The sequence below is a fragment of the Lagopus muta genome, chromosome 1, assembly GCF_023343835.1.
Source record: "Lagopus muta isolate bLagMut1 chromosome 1, bLagMut1 primary, whole genome shotgun sequence".
Lineage (NCBI taxonomy): Eukaryota > Metazoa > Chordata > Aves > Galliformes > Phasianidae > Lagopus > Lagopus muta.
Genome location: NC_064433.1, coordinates 54,978,712 through 54,998,020, shown reverse-complemented (window position 1 = coordinate 54,998,020; position 19,309 = coordinate 54,978,712). Strand labels below are relative to the sequence as shown.

Genomic DNA, 19,309 nt, shown 5'->3' with positions numbered 1-19,309 from the left:
TTAGCAACAGCATCTTTAAGGAAGTTTCCAAGAAATCAGAAAGGTCACCCAATGTGGTGCACTCAGAGAGTGGGGAAAAAAGAAAAAACACAGTACTAGAAATTCAGCAGTCAAGTACCTTTTAATTGATGATACATGGGAAACTTTCCACTAAAGTTTGAAGAGTGGAAAACATGGTAATTTTTTTCTATTGGATGTTACTGGAGAAATAACAAGTAGAAAAGTAATAAACCCAGCCCCCCCCCCCCCACACACACTAATAAAAGTTTTAAAAATATTGTTTGTATCTGAATTAGCCATCAAAATTGTTATTAAAAATATCTCAACTTTTTGCATGTTTCCTGGCAAAAGGGTAAAACACAGTTTTTCAGTCGGATCAAGCATAGAACAATAGCTCTGGTTATGTTCACAGCAAGGAAGGCACACCATCAGCCTCCTTATTTGCCACGAACATATAGATAACATGTTTTGGCAGAAGTCTTGCTTTGCACAAGTAGTTCAAGCTTTCATACATCACATTGCCCTTAATGAATGCATTACTTGCTGAGGTGAGATTTAACATATGTTTTACAACAAATCTTTCAAGAGAAAGAATACAGCCAATATGCTTTTCCACATACTTCCTGGATTTAATCGTATGGTTGAAGGTATTTTCATTTGGGTATTTTGCTGCTTGCTTTATGGTTTATATAAAAGAGCTTCCGCACAGGCTTGTTTGGCTAACCGTGCCTCAGCTCCTAGCTCACAGTGCAGGTAGTACAAGTAGCCCAACACCCACCTGTCAGTCAGGATTCAGATGAACTGGAAAGAAGTGCTTCTAGAGTAGAGGTAGAGAGAAGGTTTTTATGCCATATGCAAACATGTCTTGAAGTTTTTATAATCTGTAGTTAGCATGTACTCTTTCAGAAGCATTAACGTAGCAATAAATGCAGGATGCCAAGTATCATCAGCTTTCACCCTAAGAAATGCCCAGTAGTTCAAGATTCTTGTTTATCTGCATGTACTGACTGCTCGGTGCTAATAACATATAACACCTTTTGCTGAGAGCAGTTAAATATTCACCTTAGTCTTGAGATTTTTAACAGCTTCAGTGCTGCACCTGAAGACTACTCACAGTTAAATGCTTTTCTCCAGCAAGAAAGCCCAGAGACCTTGGTTACATAGGTAACTAGTACGTCCCCTGCAACTAAATACATCTAAGGCAAGCAAGAGATACTCATTCGTTCACAACAGTTACAACAGAATCACAAGGATACTTCAAAGAAAGAGCGTGCTGTTAAGTAAGCAGTGCAAGCATTGCATTTCTCTCCCAAGCACAATATTCTAGAATGAGGTGAGTCGCTTTCTCATCTCCTCACTGTGTATGCCAGCACTCTTGTTTGTAGGCACAGCAAAAGTCATTAAAAATTTGTGCTCTCACCAACCTAAAGTACAGTAGTTATTGGTAAAAAGTCAGTGGTTTAAGTACCACACCTCAAAGCAACCCTTGTTCTGGTTCATTACTTTGTTACTTCTTTTAAATGAGAAAATCAGCAAGTGAGAGTAAGTCCCTGCTCCTTCTCAACAAAGGTTTAATTTCTGCAGCTGCTTCAGTGAAGATTAAGTAGGGTCAGAAAAACAGTGTTGCTAATAATTTAGGCAGTGACTTGAGTACAAGAGACAGATTGTACAGTCTCATTTGCAAACACTTTAACGTCTACTGCTGTAGAATACTATTAAAAAAAAAGCAGATTTTATCAAATTCTGAGTCGAAAAATGAGAAGGTAGAAAGGGGGCAGATTCTAAACAGTGAACACTGGTAAGGATCTATCCTGAAACAGCTGTAATAGAATATTATTTAAACTTGGCAGTTACAGCCAATCTTCATTTTACAAGCATCAGTGAATCCATCCAGTAAACACACAGAAACCTCAGAACACTGCAGTACAGGAAAAGCTGACACCTGCTAAAACAATAGGAGACAGAGGATTTTAATTCTAAAATATCCTTTGTGTCTTTTTACTCCTTGACTTCCACAGCACAGAAAGTATAGAATAAATGTCTGAATGCTCATCTACCCAACTATATGACTTCCAGAAATCACTTTCCTCTGTTACGTCATGACAAATATAATGTTTATTTGAGCTACATGTAATGATGACCTGTTTTGCTGCTACAGCATTCTTGCACATGCCTGGTCCAAGTATTCAATGAGATACTCTGGATAAACCTGCTGCTTCTCAAAGATGACAAAGATAGAAGGGTTTGAAGAGCTATTCACACAGCTGTCATAGAAGTTCTGGTTGTCCTTCAGGGGAGGACGAACATAACTCGACCTACCAACAGTGAACTCTCCTACCAACACTCGTGCCAGAAACATAGTCTTGCTGCATGAACCTTCCCTGCAGTAGGCGTCAGAATACGATGCATCCCTTGCAAAATAGCTTCCTGCAGAAAAGACATCAAGACAGAGTTGATAAGACACTAAAATTACAGAGATGGAAAGAATACGGTGTAAAAGCAAATGCACAACAAAAAGCTATGAAGCAGTTCCCAGATTAGCTTTCACTACCTATCATTCTTAGTGAAAATGACCACTATGCATTACCTACCCTTTTATTTTTGATAGTATACGTGTTAAAACCCAAACAGATGATGTTCTAAATATTACTGCTTTTGTGAAAGGCTTCCCTTCTGACTTCAGACTTCCACACTCCCCCACTCACACAGGTTCTTCTCCTGACACAGGCTACTAATACTCATTGAAACAACTTTTGAGAGTATTTTGAGAGTACTTTCTGAGTATTTAGTTGGGTGAGTGGACAGTCAGCCTCTCTCTTGACTTGTTCTCTTGATTTGTTGATTCTTTCATGTATACAGAATGATGAGTATAATTTCCTAGGAAGGCAATAAGCCTGTAACCAGGATGGTGTTTATGTTCCTGGCAAAACAAACAAAAAAAACAATCATATAGTTCCATGCTGCCTACTATAGGAGCTGGAAGAAATTGGAATAGAAGTAGGTGTGGACCATAACAAAATGGAGCACAAAGGCCAAGGCCTTCCATTATGCCTTAGCTCCCAATGATCATTGTGAAAATCAGCAGTATTGTCCACAATTAGCCCCAGATTGGCCAAGCATCCCCTTTCTAGTTTTACACATCTGCAGTGACTAATGTATATTTTTCAGCAAGCCTAAAGTTAATGGAAGAGCTGAAAAACAACCTTTGCCATAGACTGTTCCATTGAGGCCACAGATCCTCCAGTCAAAGTTTTGATGACAGATGGCATCAATGTGCTTTTTACTGGTTCCATGAAATAAGAAACGTTCGTCTGTCTTTCCACCATTGCTCTTTTCCATTTGTTCCTTCTGCCTATAATGAGAAGTAGCATCATTGTAGTTTCACAGTGGCTAGATAAGTTCCAGCTGTACTAGCACTCAAAGACAAACTGTGAAAATCTTTACATTAAGACCTAAGCTTTGAGCAAACAAGATAGTGTTTTCTAGCTGGGTACAAACATGCTTTCATTGTATACAAATGACTCCAGATATTTAATAACTGAAAATGTTTTGTTCCATTCACTATTTGGTGGGTGTGGAGGAACTGCCATCAGTTTTTTGCTAAACACGAGAATTCATGGTAAGGCTTTCCTTCAGTGAGTCTTTCTTTCAATTTTGAAAGCTGTTTCAGTTTTGACCAGCTACAAACCAGTATTTCAGGCAGATGGGGCTGACGTCCAGCTTCAAGACTTCAGTGGAAAGCAGCTGCCCTAGACTTAAGCCTGGCAGACATCAGAACCATTCGCTCCCACAGAGCTCATCTGAATGTTCTGAGCTCTAATTCTTGACTGAGTTCTGGTTTTGCTGGTACCTCTTTATTGACACTGTTGATTCTGAATAGATATTTCCATGGGGAAGTGGAAACAGATTCTGAAATGCAGCTGTATTTTAGGAATGCATAGCTATCCATAGCATACAGCTAACTACAGAGACAACAAACTTCATTCATGCACACCACACCAGTATTTTACACGTACCATTGATACAGTTCCCAGAGAGATGGGTTCTGAATTCTACAAATCTTTTTAATCTGTGTTCTTGGCATTGTGCGTTGAAAGTCCCCCTTGACTTTGTTGTATTCTTCAGAAGAACTGTCAAGATCAATCAGCTGTATGGGAAGAGATTGAAACACTGCTCTCATCTTTTACTAAATCATAACAAAGCCACTCTAAATAGAGTTAGACTGCTCAAACCTTTAAAGTCTTTCTGTGAAAGAGAGAAATGAACAGCAAAAATGCTCTTGGAAAAAAGGCAGATTAGAGATCCCTACTGTATAAAAGTGAACTCAGCTAGGGAGCAGGAACTCCTGGGGGTTAAAATGCCCAGCTTGCTTGCCCAAAGGATGTTAATGAGCAGCATGCTTTTTTGCAAACAACCTCTTTTACTGTTTAGGCCGAGATACGTGCATCTGCATCTGTTGAACAGTATATGAGTACTCAGAAGTAATCAGTACCTAGAGAATCACAGAATCATTAAGCTTGGAAAAGACCTCTGAGATCATCTAGTCCACCCACTTCCCACCACCAGTATTGCCTCCTAAACCAAGTCCCTAAAAAATAAATAAAAACAGAAAATTTATGTTGCAGCAGATCAACAGCCATGCATCTCAAGTCTTTTTTGTTTGTACTTCCCTATAGCCAATGAATGCAAACTACACTGCCTGTCATACATTTTACAAATCGACCACTTTCAAGCTTCTCGTCAGGCTTTTTCCATAGGTATAATTACTATCTTCGAATGAGATGGTGGTGGAGAAAGGCAGCGGATCAGCAAAGGTAAACCATGCAGTTATTAGCTGGGTGTGTTACAGAAGTACAAAAGTTCACTTCACTGTTGTTATGCTGTCACCCTCATGCCAACCTGAACTCTGCTGATTTCAGTGGTGCTCCACAGACGCACAACTGTCTACTTATACAAACCTCAAGGCCTGGCTAACCCTAAAGTTTAGTGACATGATTTATCTCTGATGCCTCAGGACATGTTGGACTTCTTTAAAACTAAGCACCTTGGGCATCAGTAACAGCCTTGCTAATACTGTAATCTGCCTTCAGGCAAATTTGCCAAGGACTGGAATAAATACGTGGCTGTGAAAGTCGATGTTACCATAGTTATACTATCGCTATTTGTTAGTTTTGACCTGGTTCCAGTTTCACTTCTTGGCCTGCCCAGTGTGACATCAGGCTCAAACTGAGAAATCCCTCTGCATTACGTTACTCTCAATTACTCATCAACAAAGGCACTGGATTTAACAAGCCTGCATGCAAGAACACTAATGGAAAAATGAAACAAAAAGCTCCAAACCTTGAATCCCAGCTCAGGCAGAGCAGATTTGTCCCAGTGAGATGGAATCCTCTTAAATTCTTCTGTATTCTTAAAGCCCCTGTATAATACAAGGCAGTATGAAAAGGCAATTAAAACAAAACAAATCCTTACATTTTATGTACATATGTATTATGGTTTGGCCTGATTTCTGCAATTAGGAAGTTTAGGTGCCCACAGATCCGTGCCCTGGGAAAGGGGGGGGGGCGGGGGGGGGGGGGGGGGGGGGGGGAGGGAACAGAAAAGGTATGGAGATGGGCCTGGATGAGAAAAAAAAAAAAAAAAAAAAAAACAGTGGCAGCAAGCTAAAGGGGAAAAAAATCCAACAATTTAGTTTCCTACATATAGTAGTGGAATATGAGATAATACAATACGACTGAAATTGAAGCTAGTAAATCAAATAAAATGCAAAAAAGAAAGTTTCCAAACCCAAAGTCCTTGCTCTAATGCTGTAGGTGAAGCAGCCAGGGAGTAAAAAGGGGGAAGTCCTGTGACTTTCATTTTAGCTTTCCCTCCAAACAGAAATGAAAAAATGAAATCTTGTGGGAGTTGTAGTTCATTCTTCTCTTCTGAGACTAAGGGACAGGAAATATCAGCAATGCACAGAACTGCAGCATTAACTCTTCAACTCTCAGTGCACTGCATGATGTTATGACGTGGAATACCAACAAAACACCATCAAACCATAACAATATGATAGTAAGCATTTTTGCCAAGATAAGGGAGAAAATAGGCAACTTAAGATATTCAGAAACATTTCAGAATTGGCTTTTCAGTGCAGTAGATGAAAATATTTTTCCACATTGTTATGACAAGACTTATGGCAGTAGGCAAGATGCCAAAAGGAGCAAAGAATTTTGACATACACTGAACATGAAACTAGTTTTCTTAGTTGTAAAGAGTTGAATGCGCACGAAAAAGCCTCACTACATATGAATGCATGCTTTGCAATATAAAAATGCATCTGCTACATCAGAAATAGAACAGACACAGCCCTCTCTTTCTTCCACCACCATTTTGGTTAGTTAGAGTCTTTAGCTGCTGCTCCTTCTCATGGTGTTTAAATCAGTGTGCTGCAAGGGAATACATTTAAAAAGCTGGATGTTACATGGAATTATATAAAACTTTTCCCTTTTCAGACTTCCAGCTTTTGATCCACTTGTGCCAATTACTGCTTACCTCTCAGATCCTCTGGTTGTTCTCACAATAACTGTTTCTAAACTCAAACCAAGTTTTGAAAATGCATCTCAGATGTCAGAAAAAGCTCTGAAAAGGTGCTCATACGCTTTATTTCTTCCATCTGTATCAGTTGCTCTAATAAATAAAATAGCTCTCTGCTATAAGCAGCTCCATACAACACAGCCATATGTTGAACCATCTTCTACATTTGCACACTTTCTGTGGGGAAGTCCAAAATTCTTTCACCTCTAAGGCTCCCATGTTGCCTGGCCTCAGCTTTTCCAAGCTGGAAAACTTTGTTCCAACAAAGGTATTCTCAATTTCTTCAGAGCTGTTTTAACAGATCTCTTTCACCTTATTAATACTTTTCTTCAAGACTATGCACTGGACACTATTCCCAATACACTATACTCATCACCTGAGAACAAGCAGTTGCAGTTTACCTTTTTCTTATCTTTTCGACCTCTGACTGAGACACAAATTTAGGTCTTCTGCAAACCTTTCTCTCTGTTCTATAGCGAAGATTTTTCTGAGTCATGGCTGGGGAAGAAAAAGAAAACAAACAATGTTTTGTTTTAACCTGGCAGCTAAGGACCACGCAGTCATTCATGCACTCCTGAGTGGGATGGGGGAGAGAATTAAAAAAAAAAAAAAAAAAAAAAAAAGTGCAAGACCTTGTGGGTTGAGATAAAGACTTTAATAAGAAAGGGAAGAAAACAAGAATAAAAGCAAGTGATGCACAACATCAGTGCTCACCACCCACGCTCAGCAATTCCCCAAGCAACAGTAGCCCCTCCTGGCCAACTCCCCCAAGTGTATTGTTTCACATGACACCCTATAATACGGGTTATCCCTTTGGCCAGTTTCTGGCTGTTTCCCCTTCCACATTCCTTGTGCACCCCCAGCTCCCTGCTGGTAGGGCAGCACAAAACTTAACTCAGTTTAAGCACTGCTGTGCAACACAAAGAAGGATTCCAGTTTCAATTTCGCTTTTAGCATTGTAAGGAACCATAGGCTCTGACAGCTATGGAAATTTTGCCTTCATTGTTCTATAAGCTAATCATAAACAAAAAGGCTCTCTGTGAAAAAAATCTACTTTTTTTTTTATCTACTTTTGATCCATGGATCGTATCCCCTCCTCCTCAATTTGCAATCAAGATGCTGTTTTTCTTCATGTATTTATAGATTTCAAACTCTACAACTGACAGGTGTGACAGGCCATTCATTTTTACTGACCACCTCCACCAGAGACAAACCACAGCAAAGTGAACCTTAGAGCTATCCGGGGTCTTGGATCATCATGTAGCTGCTATCACATCATCCTTGCAACTAAAAGGCAGTAGCAGCCAACAAAACTGAGGCCTCATCTTCAGAGAGAGAGTGAGCAAGTGTGCCACTTCTACTAGAAGCTTCCCAGCTTTAGTGCTGGGATACGCTTGATACTGTCAAGGGTAATCTTAGTCTTTCACTTGCTGGCACACATTTTTAAACCTAACACAAGAAACCCTTAAAAATGAAAGGTTTGGAGGAATAGGAAAGCCACTGTGCTGTATTACCAGCTCTTACGAGAATTACGAGAACTATGACAGGAGCTCTCTCCTTATGTACAACTGAAGGACAAAGTTACAAACTTGATTTCTTGTATTAACATAGTTTTAAACAACAAATAACCTGGAAGAGAGGAAAAGAGAGAGAAATAAAAAATAAAAAACAAAACAGAGCATACCTCCAAAATCCAGTTCATATTCATGCACTCCAGCCTTGAAGTTCAGCTTTGGAGAACTTCCCGCAGCGTAAGCTTTCTCCAGGTCATCACTGCTTACAGTGGCAGCTGCATGATCACTATCCTGTCAGGCCAAAACCAGAAGAAAAAGAAAGATTCACCTGGTCTGTTACATACTAACAAGTTCAAAAACCAAAAACCAAAACAGGCTGCAGGCTGTACCAGACTTTATGCATAGAATCATAGAATCCTTAGAGTTGAAGGGGATGCTTAAAGGCCATCTAGTTTAACACCCCTGCAATGAGCAGGAACATCCACAGTGAAATCAGGTTGCCCAGAGCCTGATTCAACCTCACTGTGAAAGTCTCCAGGGACGGGGCATTCACCACATCTCTGATCAACTTATTCCAGTGCCTCAACACACTTACTGTAAAAGACTTTTTCCTTATATCCAATCTAAATCTACCCTCTCTGGGCTTAAAGTCATTTCCCCTTGTTCTGTCACCACACACCCTAAAGAGTCTGTCCCCTTCTTTCCTATAGCTCCCCTTTAGATAATGAAAAGCTGCTGTCAGGTCACCTCCATAGCCTTCTCTTCTCCAGGCCAAGAAGCCCCAGCTCTCTCAGCCCGTCCTCATAGGAGAGGTATTTCATCCCTGGGACCATTTGTGGCCCTCCTCTGGATGCACTCCAACAGGTCCACGTCTCTCCTGTACTGAGGACTTCACATTTGAACACAGCACTCCAGATGAGGCCTCACCAGCACGGAGCAGAGGGGCAGAATCATCTCCCTCACCCTGCCAGCCACACTATGATGCAGCCCAGGAAACCACTGGTTTTCAGGGCTGTGAGGGCATATTGCTAGCTTATGTCTAGCATCCCATCCATTAGTACCCCCAAGTCTTTTCGGAAAGTCTACTCTCAATCAAGCAAACTTGCTGAGGGTGCACTCAAACCTACTGTCGATGACAGTGATGAAGATATTAAAGAGTATCAATCCCAGCACTAACCCCTGGGGGACACCACTTGTCACTGATCTCCATTCAAACATCGAGCCATTGACAATCGCTCTCTGGGCTTGATCCTGCAGCCAATTCTTTGTCCATCAAACAGCCCACCCATCAAATCCATATCTTTACAATTTGGAGAGAAGGATGTTGAGTACTGCATCAAAGGCCTTACTGAAGTCAAGATAGATGACATCAGCAGCTCATCCTTTGTCCACTGATGCAGTGACACCATCATAGAAGGCCACTAGGTTGGTCAAGCAGGATTTGCCCTTGGTAAAGCCATGTTTATTCTCTCATATCACCTCCATGCCTTCTGTGTCCCTTAGCATAGCTTCCATGAGGATCTCCTCCATGATTTTCCCCGGCACAGAGATGAGACTGACAGGGTGGTGGATCCCAGGGTCATCCTTTTTTACTCTCTTTTAAAAAGGGCACAACAGTGCCTTTATTCCAGTCACCAGGGACCTCACATGATTGCCACAACTTTTCAAATATCAGAGAGTGGCTTGGCAAATACATCAGCCAATTCTCTCAGAACTCTGGGATGCATCTCATTGTGACCCATAGACTTGTAGATGTTAGGTCCCTCGGGCAGTCATAAACCTGATTTTCACTTACAGTGGGAGAGACATTACTTCCCCAATCCCTTCCTATCAAACCAAACATTTGAGGGCTGTGTGATGAGCAGTTATCAGAGAAGACAAAGAAGTTAAGTATTTCACCCTTCTCCTTGTCTATTATTACCAGCCTGCCTGTGCCACTTCCTGAGGGGGATGCACGATAGTAGCTCAGACAAAATAATGTATTATGCAGCTGAAAAGCAAAGAAACTGCTCCAAAGTAAAAGCAAGGAGTATTACAAAGATTGAAGTTACACAGTGCAGAGTTTGCAGGGAGCACTGTCACTAAGACTGCATGTCCACCAGTCAGACCTTAACAAAGACACACAGAGTACTACTGGAATCTCAGAAAAGGAAGTTTTAGTTAGGAGCAGTGACAAGAATGTATGTTATGTGACCCTATCTGACATGACTCACTGAAGATCTGTCAAGAGAGACCGTGATTCAGCAGTGACTCATCCCATCTAAACTAATCATATTTGCAGGAAAAACATCTTGTTGTACCTTTAAAGCCCATCTGTGAGGTCTTTGGAAGGAGATAGGGGATGACAAAAGAGAGGATATAAACACTTCCCAGTAATTCTGCACTCTCAGCACAAAGTTGACATTCTCACCATTTGCCCACACTTACTTTTTTTCCATACTCCTGCCACACTCCATATTCATCTTCCCAGTACCAGATCCATTCTGTTGTAAGAATGAAGTGAGGTGGTTTAGTCACAGAGGAGGCTGTGGAGAGACGTCTGACCTTTTTTAATCCAGATTGCATATCCACGAAAGAGATGTATGAGAAGATAAAGCCCCATTTAGAAATATGTCTAGCAGATCTATTAAAAAGAAAACAACAACAACAACACTTTGTGAACTTTTACATATAGATTCTAAAGCTCACCGCAAACCTGCAAATTAATTCAGCATCACTCAAGACCAGAGCACAAATCTGTAGTTTCCACAATAATCTCAGTTCTGTCCAGTGTCTGTACACATTTTCTATCTTCAGGTACCCAGGGTATTCTAGTGCTTCCACAGCATGGGATGGGGCAGAGGGGGAGGATGGAAAATCCCGTGCTACCTCCACATCTTCCATATAAAAAAAGTGAAAGAGAAAATTACTCCTAATCATGGGATCTAACTGTGTATTGACAAGCTCTAACCAAAGACAGCTTCTCAAAAGTACACATGATACAATCATACATCTGCGGTTTTCCACTCAGGATTAAGACCCATGGTAGAAGCAGTAGGAACTAGTTATGCAGTTTTTGGGAGTGAGAAATACTACAGTCTATGACTCAGACCCATAAAATCACGATGGCAGGGCATTCCTGGCCAGCAGACAAGTAACTGCAGAGTTGTTCGCTCACTCCCCATCTCTGCCCCTACAGGGCAGAAGGGAGAAAACTGGAAGAGCAAAAGCAAGCAAACTGGGGGGGGTCAAAGTAAAGGCAGCTTATGAAGTGAAGGAAAAAGGGAGAGCAAATAATTTAAAAATCTAAATAAGACAAAATGCTCCACACCTCCCTGGGCAGACCACGCTCAGTGAGTTTCTGAACAGCAGACACCTTAGAAGTCAAAAACTCAAACTCTCTTTTCCTAGCTGAGATTTTATTGCTGAGCATGACATTATATGGCATGGAATATTCCTTCAGCCAGTTCAGGCCAGATCTCTCAGTTTCCTGCCCACCCCCAGCTACTCATCTGTGGGGGGGAAACGGGACCAAGTGGGGAAACAAAGAGAAAACCTTGATTCTTTGCAATCACTGTTCAGCAACTGCTACAGTACTGGCCTGTTATCAACAGTATTTTAGTTACAAAGCCAAAACACAGCCCTGTATGAGTTGCTAAAAAGAAATTTTTAACTCCATCCCAGCCAGATCAAGTGTGGTAGCACAATGGTCCTATACAGACCGAGGATGCATAAATCACAATGGGTCAGACCTCAAGCAATAGCATACGAACAGAGAGGTCAGCAGAATACCAAATGCAATAAAATTGCAGCAATTTATAGCCACTGAGAGCCTGGTCCCTTATTGCACGCCCAGAGGGCAAACTCCAAACATTATTAAATCTTTTAAGCATTTATACCTGATGTTATTGGGGTCACAATATTCTTTTTCTAGTTCTTCCATATTCTCCAAGTCCTTCCAGGTATTACCATCAGAGATCTGCCATCTATATGGCAAGTGAAAATGAATTCTGATACACTTGTCTACAAAAGTGAAGAGAAAAAAAAGAGATGCATTATTTTTACTATCTGTGAGGATGACTCCAGCATATCAGGCACATGCACCTAGCTGGTGAAAGTATCAAATGCATAGCTATGGAAAGGGTTCAGCTATGGAATCATTGCAAGCAGTAGTACTGAAGTTTTCAGCATGGTCAAGCAACACTCAATTTCTGAACTCAGGCCAAAGCTCAGTTTCTGCATGCAGTAGATTTTCTTTGTCCATCAAAATTGTTAACAAGCTCAGTTGTAAAGGACTGAGCTGTGCCCTTAATTTCAAAGACAAAAATTTACAGTAACTGAGACTACAAGCTCATATATAACTCTATTATTTCAAACGCGGTTTAATGTAGCACAGACCAAATACGTAAGATTAACCACTTAGTCCCATGGTGGTACTGATGAAGAAAATAAAGCTCAATTTTAGGATAGGAAATGGCTGAATAAGTCAACAGCCTTAAGGGTCCAGTTTCTAGACCGCTAATGAATAGAACAGTGGTTGCAGTATCTCAGATATCACAGGTGTCACTCAGAAATCATTCCAAGAGTCAAAATGCAGCCATTCCTCAATAGCAACAAAGAACTAGTCACCAGTACAAGTAGGCACAAATTCCAGACTAGCTTTCACTGTAGGGCAGCTGGCAACATAACAACACAAAGAAGACACTTCATATGAGAAGATGTGCAATACCTCACAGAGGTACCACAGGTCAAAAACACCAAGAAGGAAAAAGATGACAAAAGGACATCCCAACAAAAGTGCATTTTTCCTGGACAAGTCAGAACATTTTCAAAGGGATACAGAGCTCACACAGATGGAACAGAAGAATGCTAGAAAAAATGAGGAAGAAAACAAATTTCATAATAACTTCCGCAGTCATTTGCAAACAGGAAGAAGCCCTATCATTCAGCAGTCCCTTAGATGAACCCAGCTGAAGCAGCCAATCTCAAACATAGACTAATACTAGACATTTCAAAGCAAAATTAAACAAATCCTCTGTGTGTTAAACTTTCATACCAGCATTCAATATTGCAATGTGATTTAACTACAGGTAAGCATAAGCTTCCCTTTCCTGTGAAGAATTTCTATCACTTTCTCAAAAAATAAAAACAGACTGAGCTTGTTACAGTCACAACCTACCTCCAAAGACACAACTTGTGTACAGATGATACAAACAGATCTGTTCCACTTCATTACTGGTAGATGTGGACTCTTGGCTAGAGCTATGTTTTCTCTCTAGAGGGGGAAAATTATAAACATTATTAGCACTCTGGTTTCAACAAGTTCTCTTAGAATTGTAGCTATGAGAAAATGCTTAGAAACAGGGTTTATTTACAAGAGCTGCTCTGAAATTAACGCCTCCTATGTTAGGATGTTGGCCTGTGACATCAGAGGCAGATGTTGGCAAGATGAGAATAGAGGCTGAGCCTTCCAGTCAACATCCCATTATATTTTGTTGCATGCAACAGATGGCAGCAGACACAATGGTGTCTGATGAGGCAGTGTGTATGAAGCAAAGGTGTGTTACTGAAAAAATGGTACACACCTACATTCATCAATGCTTGCTGAACATTTCTGGAGACCACACAGTGGACATGAGCACAGCCAGGTGGTGGGTTGTGCATTTCAGCAGTGGCAACAGGTCATGCAGATTTTCATGAGTGTGACATGCAGGCTCTTGTGAAAATTACTGGTGAAAATTACATTACTGGTGAAAATACACAGCTAATGGTGGTGACTACGTTGAAAGACTGAGTTCTGTAGCTGAGAGTTTGCTCTGTCAAATAGTGTTATTGCTCATTGTTGGAGCTCACATGGAAATAAATAGGAGGCATTACTTTCAGAGCAATACACGCACATCTGTGCTCACCTTTGGAAAGACACTGAAGTCTTTGGTAGTCTTGTATGCACTAAAGTCCTACTCCTTTATCCTACAGTTGCTAAATATAACTCAGAAGCAGTTTCAAGCTGTCACCACAAAACAAGAACAGAATCCAAAGCGTCTTCATTTCTAGTGGATCTGAGTTATCTGTGCATACTGCATAGTTGTACAACATAGGCAGCTATAAATGTCAACTTTCAAAATTTGATACTTCTGTAAATCAAAACAATTAAACTGCAGGGAGAACAGAATACACACACTTGCATTTTTCATTCTGCTATCCTTTAGCTTTCCTGCTAAATTAAACTAAGTGACAATTCTAAGTAACTTCAAAATAAAATAAAAAACTGTGTCTCTGAGAGGCAACTAGGATATGGCTGTTGGTGAATTATTGTGTTAGATGATGGCTACTTTAAAGAAAAAAAAAAAATGGAGAAAACAAAGTAGTTTATAAACAGTTCCCTACCCTTCATGTGTTTTCATAAAGAGAAATCACAGATCCCCTATCTTCAGTTTCCATTATGCTTTTCTAACTCCAAATGTAAGGATTTTTATAAAAACCAATGACTTTATCAATTAGACACCCATAATGCCTTGAAATCTACTTTGCTTCAATTTGACACATCTCTGCCAATGACACATCAAGACATGAAATTTGATTTTCTCTTTTTCAGCAACATCTGTGTGTCTATAGTGACTACAGTGATCTTCTGATGTTCTCAAGACATTACGATCCATTTACCTTTGCATGGTGAAGACTTGTTATCTTCTGTGTCATGCTTGCTTCCCTTGCTATTTTGTATGGCATACATATTTCTGTAAATGGATGGCAGTTTCTGAATAATATCTGAACTCATTCCCTGTCTCTCCAGTTTCTCACAGCACTCAGGCTTCGACAAGTCATGAGATCGCTTGCAGCTGCTGCCAAATCGGCACTGTCCCCGCAAGAAGTACTGGCAAACATGCAGTTTGGTGCAGAGCTTTTTAAAGGTACAAGATCCATAAGGTCCATCACCTTTGTTGTAATACAGGCAGACCTTGGGTAGGGGGGAAAAAAAAAAGAAAGAAAATTTAAACATTCAAGTAGAATATGCTCATATAGACTGTTTGAATTCAAGCTTCATTTTTAAATTCACATTTAGAAGACATACAGGTTTTTTCTTCTCGTTTTCACTTATTGTCTAGAAAGATCTTGCAGCATACAACAATTGTGTCAGAGACATTCTCAAGCAAACAGTATTTTGCTCTCAATCACATACAAGTCGGGCCGTGGATTTCATTGTGTTGCTACCGTAACTCTTTGGTTCTCTAGTTTCAGAATAGCAGATTTCCTCAACGTGAATTTGATGGTAAGAAGAACTAGATCTGGCTAGCATGGAGTTAATTTTCTTCACAGCAGCCCATACACTGCTGTGTTTTGGATGTGAAGTCAAAATGCTGATAACATACCATGGCCAAAGCTTTATCTTCACTCCACAGATTGAAGCGGGCAAGACTGCAGAAAGGACAAAGCTTAGCTAAGCTGGCCAAAAGGACATTCCATACCATATTAACATAACACTCAGCAGTAAGATCTGAGGGCCTGGGGACGTCCTCTTACAAGTTAGACAGTGCTTAGAAACCAACAGGGCATAGATCTGCTTGTGAGTGAGTGGTGGTGAATTTGCAACACTTCATTTCCTTCCTCTTTCTCCACCACTTACTAGACATTTTATCTTATTTTATCTCTATTTCTTCCAGTTTTCTCCCAGCCATTCCACTGGGGCATGGAAGTGAGCAAGCAGCAGCATGCGTGCTGCCAGTCAGGGTCAACCTACTCACGTAGGAGAACAAAGGTTGCAGATTTCACGCATTAGATTTGGATTATGGTAACCAAATTGATATCCAACACTTCCAGCTAACACCATGCTTCTTTCACTTTGCAATGGTCACTCAGAAGGGCACAAAGAACAGTCACACAGTGCTCACCTCCGGTAAGAGGGTAGGGTCATTTTGGAGCAGAAGCTGGCGGAGTTCATCACTGCTAAAAGTGCTGTCGAGTCCATGCTGTATGAGAACAGTGTGGTTGTGAGGAGAGTAGAAGTCGTGAACAAACTTGCATTCCTTCCTACAAAGCAAGATGAAGCTAATGTATTAGCACAACTTGGTACCCTGCTTATAGCTGGTGGTCTAGTGGTTAGGATTAAAATAACTTTAACAGCACACTAACTTAATTAGTTTCAGAAATATCTGTAGTACTACTTTGTAACTTTGTAATTACACGACCACTCTGTGGATAACTGCCTTGCTACTTCAGATTTACTGCCCTCAAAGTATTACTGCAGCTCAGCAGCATTGGCACATCTGACCTGTGGTTCACACCTGTGAACGGAACAGCAGCAAAAAGGCAGAAAATGCCCTCACCCACACGAACCAACACAGCCTGGCGTGTAGAGGGGCAGGCGAGAGAACTGCGGGGAAGTGACGGTGAGGTGGAAAGGAAGCGGCGGAACCAGAACAGGTCTCTCACAACCTCTCCTGCCTCTTCGCCTCGAAGAGAGGAAAAGAACCGAGTCTTGAAAGTACCTTCGCCGCACGGAAATGGAAGGAACGCAGGAGGAGGGGCACAGCCGGCGCAAGGCTGAGGCCCGAGGAAGGGCTCCCCTCGCCCCATCTGTTGCAGGCCCGAACACCCTAGCTTCTCCCGCAGGTCCTTGCCCTCACCTGGCCTGCTGGTTGCGGCAGACGCCCTTCAGATGGTACTTGCAGAGGTGCAGCCGCCCGCAGCCCCCCCGGCAGCCCGCGCCGTGCTCCGGGCACAGCCGCAGCGAGCTGGTAGCCACCACCAGCACGGTCACGGTCGTCGCCGCCGCTGCCGCCGCTGCCGTCGCTCCCGCCTCATCGGGCGTCCGAACCAGCGTGAAGTGCCGAGGGTCCCGCACCACCGCCGCCAGCTGCTCCGCCGTGGGCCGGCCCGGCAGCCGCCGCAGCAGCTCCTCCAGCTCCAGGCTGCCGCCGCCGGCGCACAGCGCCCGCAGCACCTGGGTGGGCAACGCCATGGCCGGCCGCGGCTGCTTTCTCCTGGGAGAGCCGCTCCCGGCGGGCCCGGCGCGGAAGCGGCTCCGCCTCCGCCGCTCCCTCGCCTCCTGGGCGAGGAAACGAAAGCGAAACCGCCGCCTAGAAGACAAATCCAGAGGGAAGGGGCGGGCCGCGGAGCGGCTGCGGCCGTGCCGGCCGGCCGGGGAGCGAAGAGCTCCTGGCTCGGCTGGGACTGCCGTCATGCCCCTCTGCCGCCCCAGGGGGCACTGAGCCAGCTGAGCTGCCCTCGCCGCCCTCATGGCGGCATCACCTCAGGGCTTCGGTGATGTCATAGGATCGTAGAACATCCCCAGTTGGAACCGTAAGGACAGTGGAATCCAACTCCTGGCTCCACACAGGACCACCCAAAAGTCATACTGTATGGCTGTGGACTGTGTTGTCCATGTGATTCTTGAACACCAGCAAGCTCAGTGCCATTATCACTGACCTGGGGAGCCTGTTTCATGTCCACCACCCTCTGGTGAAGAACCTCTCCTTAATACCCAGCCTGACCCTCCCCTGACATAGCTCCATGGCTGTCGCTAGAGAAGAGATATCCGTAATGAAAAACCGTGACATTAGAAAGTAAATTAGTTCTAACCGCACCAAACATGAGGTGTGATCAGTTATTAGGCATACAATTACATTTTGAACAGAGAAATATTCTTCAGTACCTCCCCTGCAGGAGTCTGGGACTGCTATGAAAAATTCAAAATCTCATCCAAGAAGGACACAGAGCTACTAACTGTACTCGTGTTACTCGTGTCCCAAAGAGAGAAATAACTCTCCAGTACCTATCTTGGAGGAATTTGGGTTTTTCCACATTGGAAAACCACAGTATAATAGAATCATGAAGGTTGGAAAAGACCTTTAAGACCATCTAGTCCAGTCATCAGCCCATCTCCACCACGCCCTCTAACAACACCCCTCAGTGCCAAATCCACATGTTTCTTGAATACCTCCACAGATGATGAGTCCTCCACTTCCCTGGGCAGACTTTTCCAATACATCACTACTCTTTCACAGAATAAATTGTTCCTCGTATCCAACCTGAACCTCCCCAGGTGCAACTTGGAGCCATTCTTCCTCATCACAACTACCTGGGAGAAGAGGCCAACCCCCTCCTCAACACAACCTCATTTCATGTCATTGTAGAGCTCCTCTGACTTTCCTCTAAACTAAACAATTCCACTTCCCTCAGCCTCTCCCCATAAGGCTTGTGTTCCAGACCCTTCACAATTTTGTTGCCTTTCTCTGGACACAGGACTTCAATGTCTTTCTTGCTGTGAGGGGCCTAAAACTGAACACAGTACTTGAGGTACACTTCACTAGTGCCTTGTAATATTTCAGTTAAGAGCTCAGTCATGGCTGCCATTGGCTCATTTTGGCACTGCTGCTGCTGCATCACTTTCATTCAGAGGTGTGCTGTAAGTGAATGTGCAAAGTACTGTTATTCAATCTGGAGTGCCAGCAGCAGGCAGGGGCACAGTGACAGCTGATGGTGAATCTTGTTGGACAAGAACCTGCACTGTTTCCTTTTTTGGCCAGTCGGGTTCTGTTGTGTGCAGATTCATCTGGTTGCCTTTCCCCTTAGTTCTTTTTATTTCCTGCTTCGCGCTGTGAGATCAGGAAGGGAGTGACAAAATGAGAAGCTAGACAAGTACACTGAGCGGAAGAACAGCTATACTAGGTCAGTCTGTAGCCTGCCTCCAACAAAGGATGCCACCAGATGCCTTGGGGACAGTGTGAGAGGCTGCAGAAGTATTGTCCTTCACTCCTTCTTTCCAGCCTCTGCCAATTACATATTCTACACCACAAAAAAAAAAAAAAAAAAAAAAAAAAAAAAAAAAAAAATTGTTATCTTCTTGACTGATTTCTTTTTTTCTTCTGATTTTATAGCCACTTATATCCTCCTCTGCTGTCCTCTGCTGTCTCTGAGGCATGGACACAGGCTGCCAACAGAAACTGTGAATGCTCCACCCTTGGATGTGCTCAAGTCCAGGTTGGATGGGGCCCTGGGCAGCTTGATCTGCTGGGTGGTAGTCCTGCCCATGGCAGGGGGTTGGAGCTGGATGGGCTTTAAAGTCCCTTCCAACCCAAGCCATTCTGTGACTTTTTGATTCTATGGCATCACCCCTTAGCTTGGGCTGTCTTCTGCTCTCTAGCTGTCTTGCCTCAAGGGGCAGGTCTGCAGATGGTATGCAAGATGAGTGTGTCAGATGCACATAGTGGTTTTTCAGTGTTTTTTTCTTCTGTCTT

General features: G+C 42.7%; 1 protein-coding gene across 1 annotated transcript; it reads right to left on the bottom strand.

The window, feature by feature from the left end:
• Positions 1-102: 102 nt before the first annotated feature.
• On the bottom strand, positions 103-17,310 carry LOC125700137 (protein mono-ADP-ribosyltransferase PARP12-like). Its single transcript, XM_048960469.1, has 12 exons — positions 16,697-17,310; positions 15,962-16,100; positions 14,736-15,030; positions 13,252-13,347; positions 11,972-12,095; positions 10,521-10,716; positions 8,264-8,384; positions 6,981-7,077; positions 5,341-5,419; positions 4,017-4,147; positions 3,204-3,352; positions 103-2,427 (listed from the first exon to the last, which is right to left on the bottom strand). Exons 1-12 carry the CDS (start codon positions 17,308-17,310, stop codon positions 2,153-2,155), a joined length of 2,316 nt encoding a protein of 771 aa, XP_048816426.1. The 3' UTR covers positions 103-2,152.
• Between the last annotated feature and the right edge of the window lie 1,999 nt (positions 17,311-19,309).

What these genes read in the sequence shown, in the direction of transcription:
- LOC125700137 (XM_048960469.1), bottom strand. Translation starts at nt 17,310, where the DNA reads ATGAGGGCGGCGAGGGCAGCTCAGCTGGCTCAGTGCCCCCTGGGGCGG. An exon ending in TGCCGCAACCAGCAGGCCAG is followed by an intron (nt 16,101 to 16,696) that starts GTGAGGGCAAGG and finishes CTTGCTTTGTAG; the next exon opens with GAAGGAATGCAAGTTTGTTC. An exon ending in CACAAGTTGTGTCTTTGGAG is followed by an intron (nt 12,096 to 13,251) that starts GTAGGTTGTGAC and finishes TCACTTTTGTAG; the next exon opens with ACAAGTGTATCAGAATTCAT.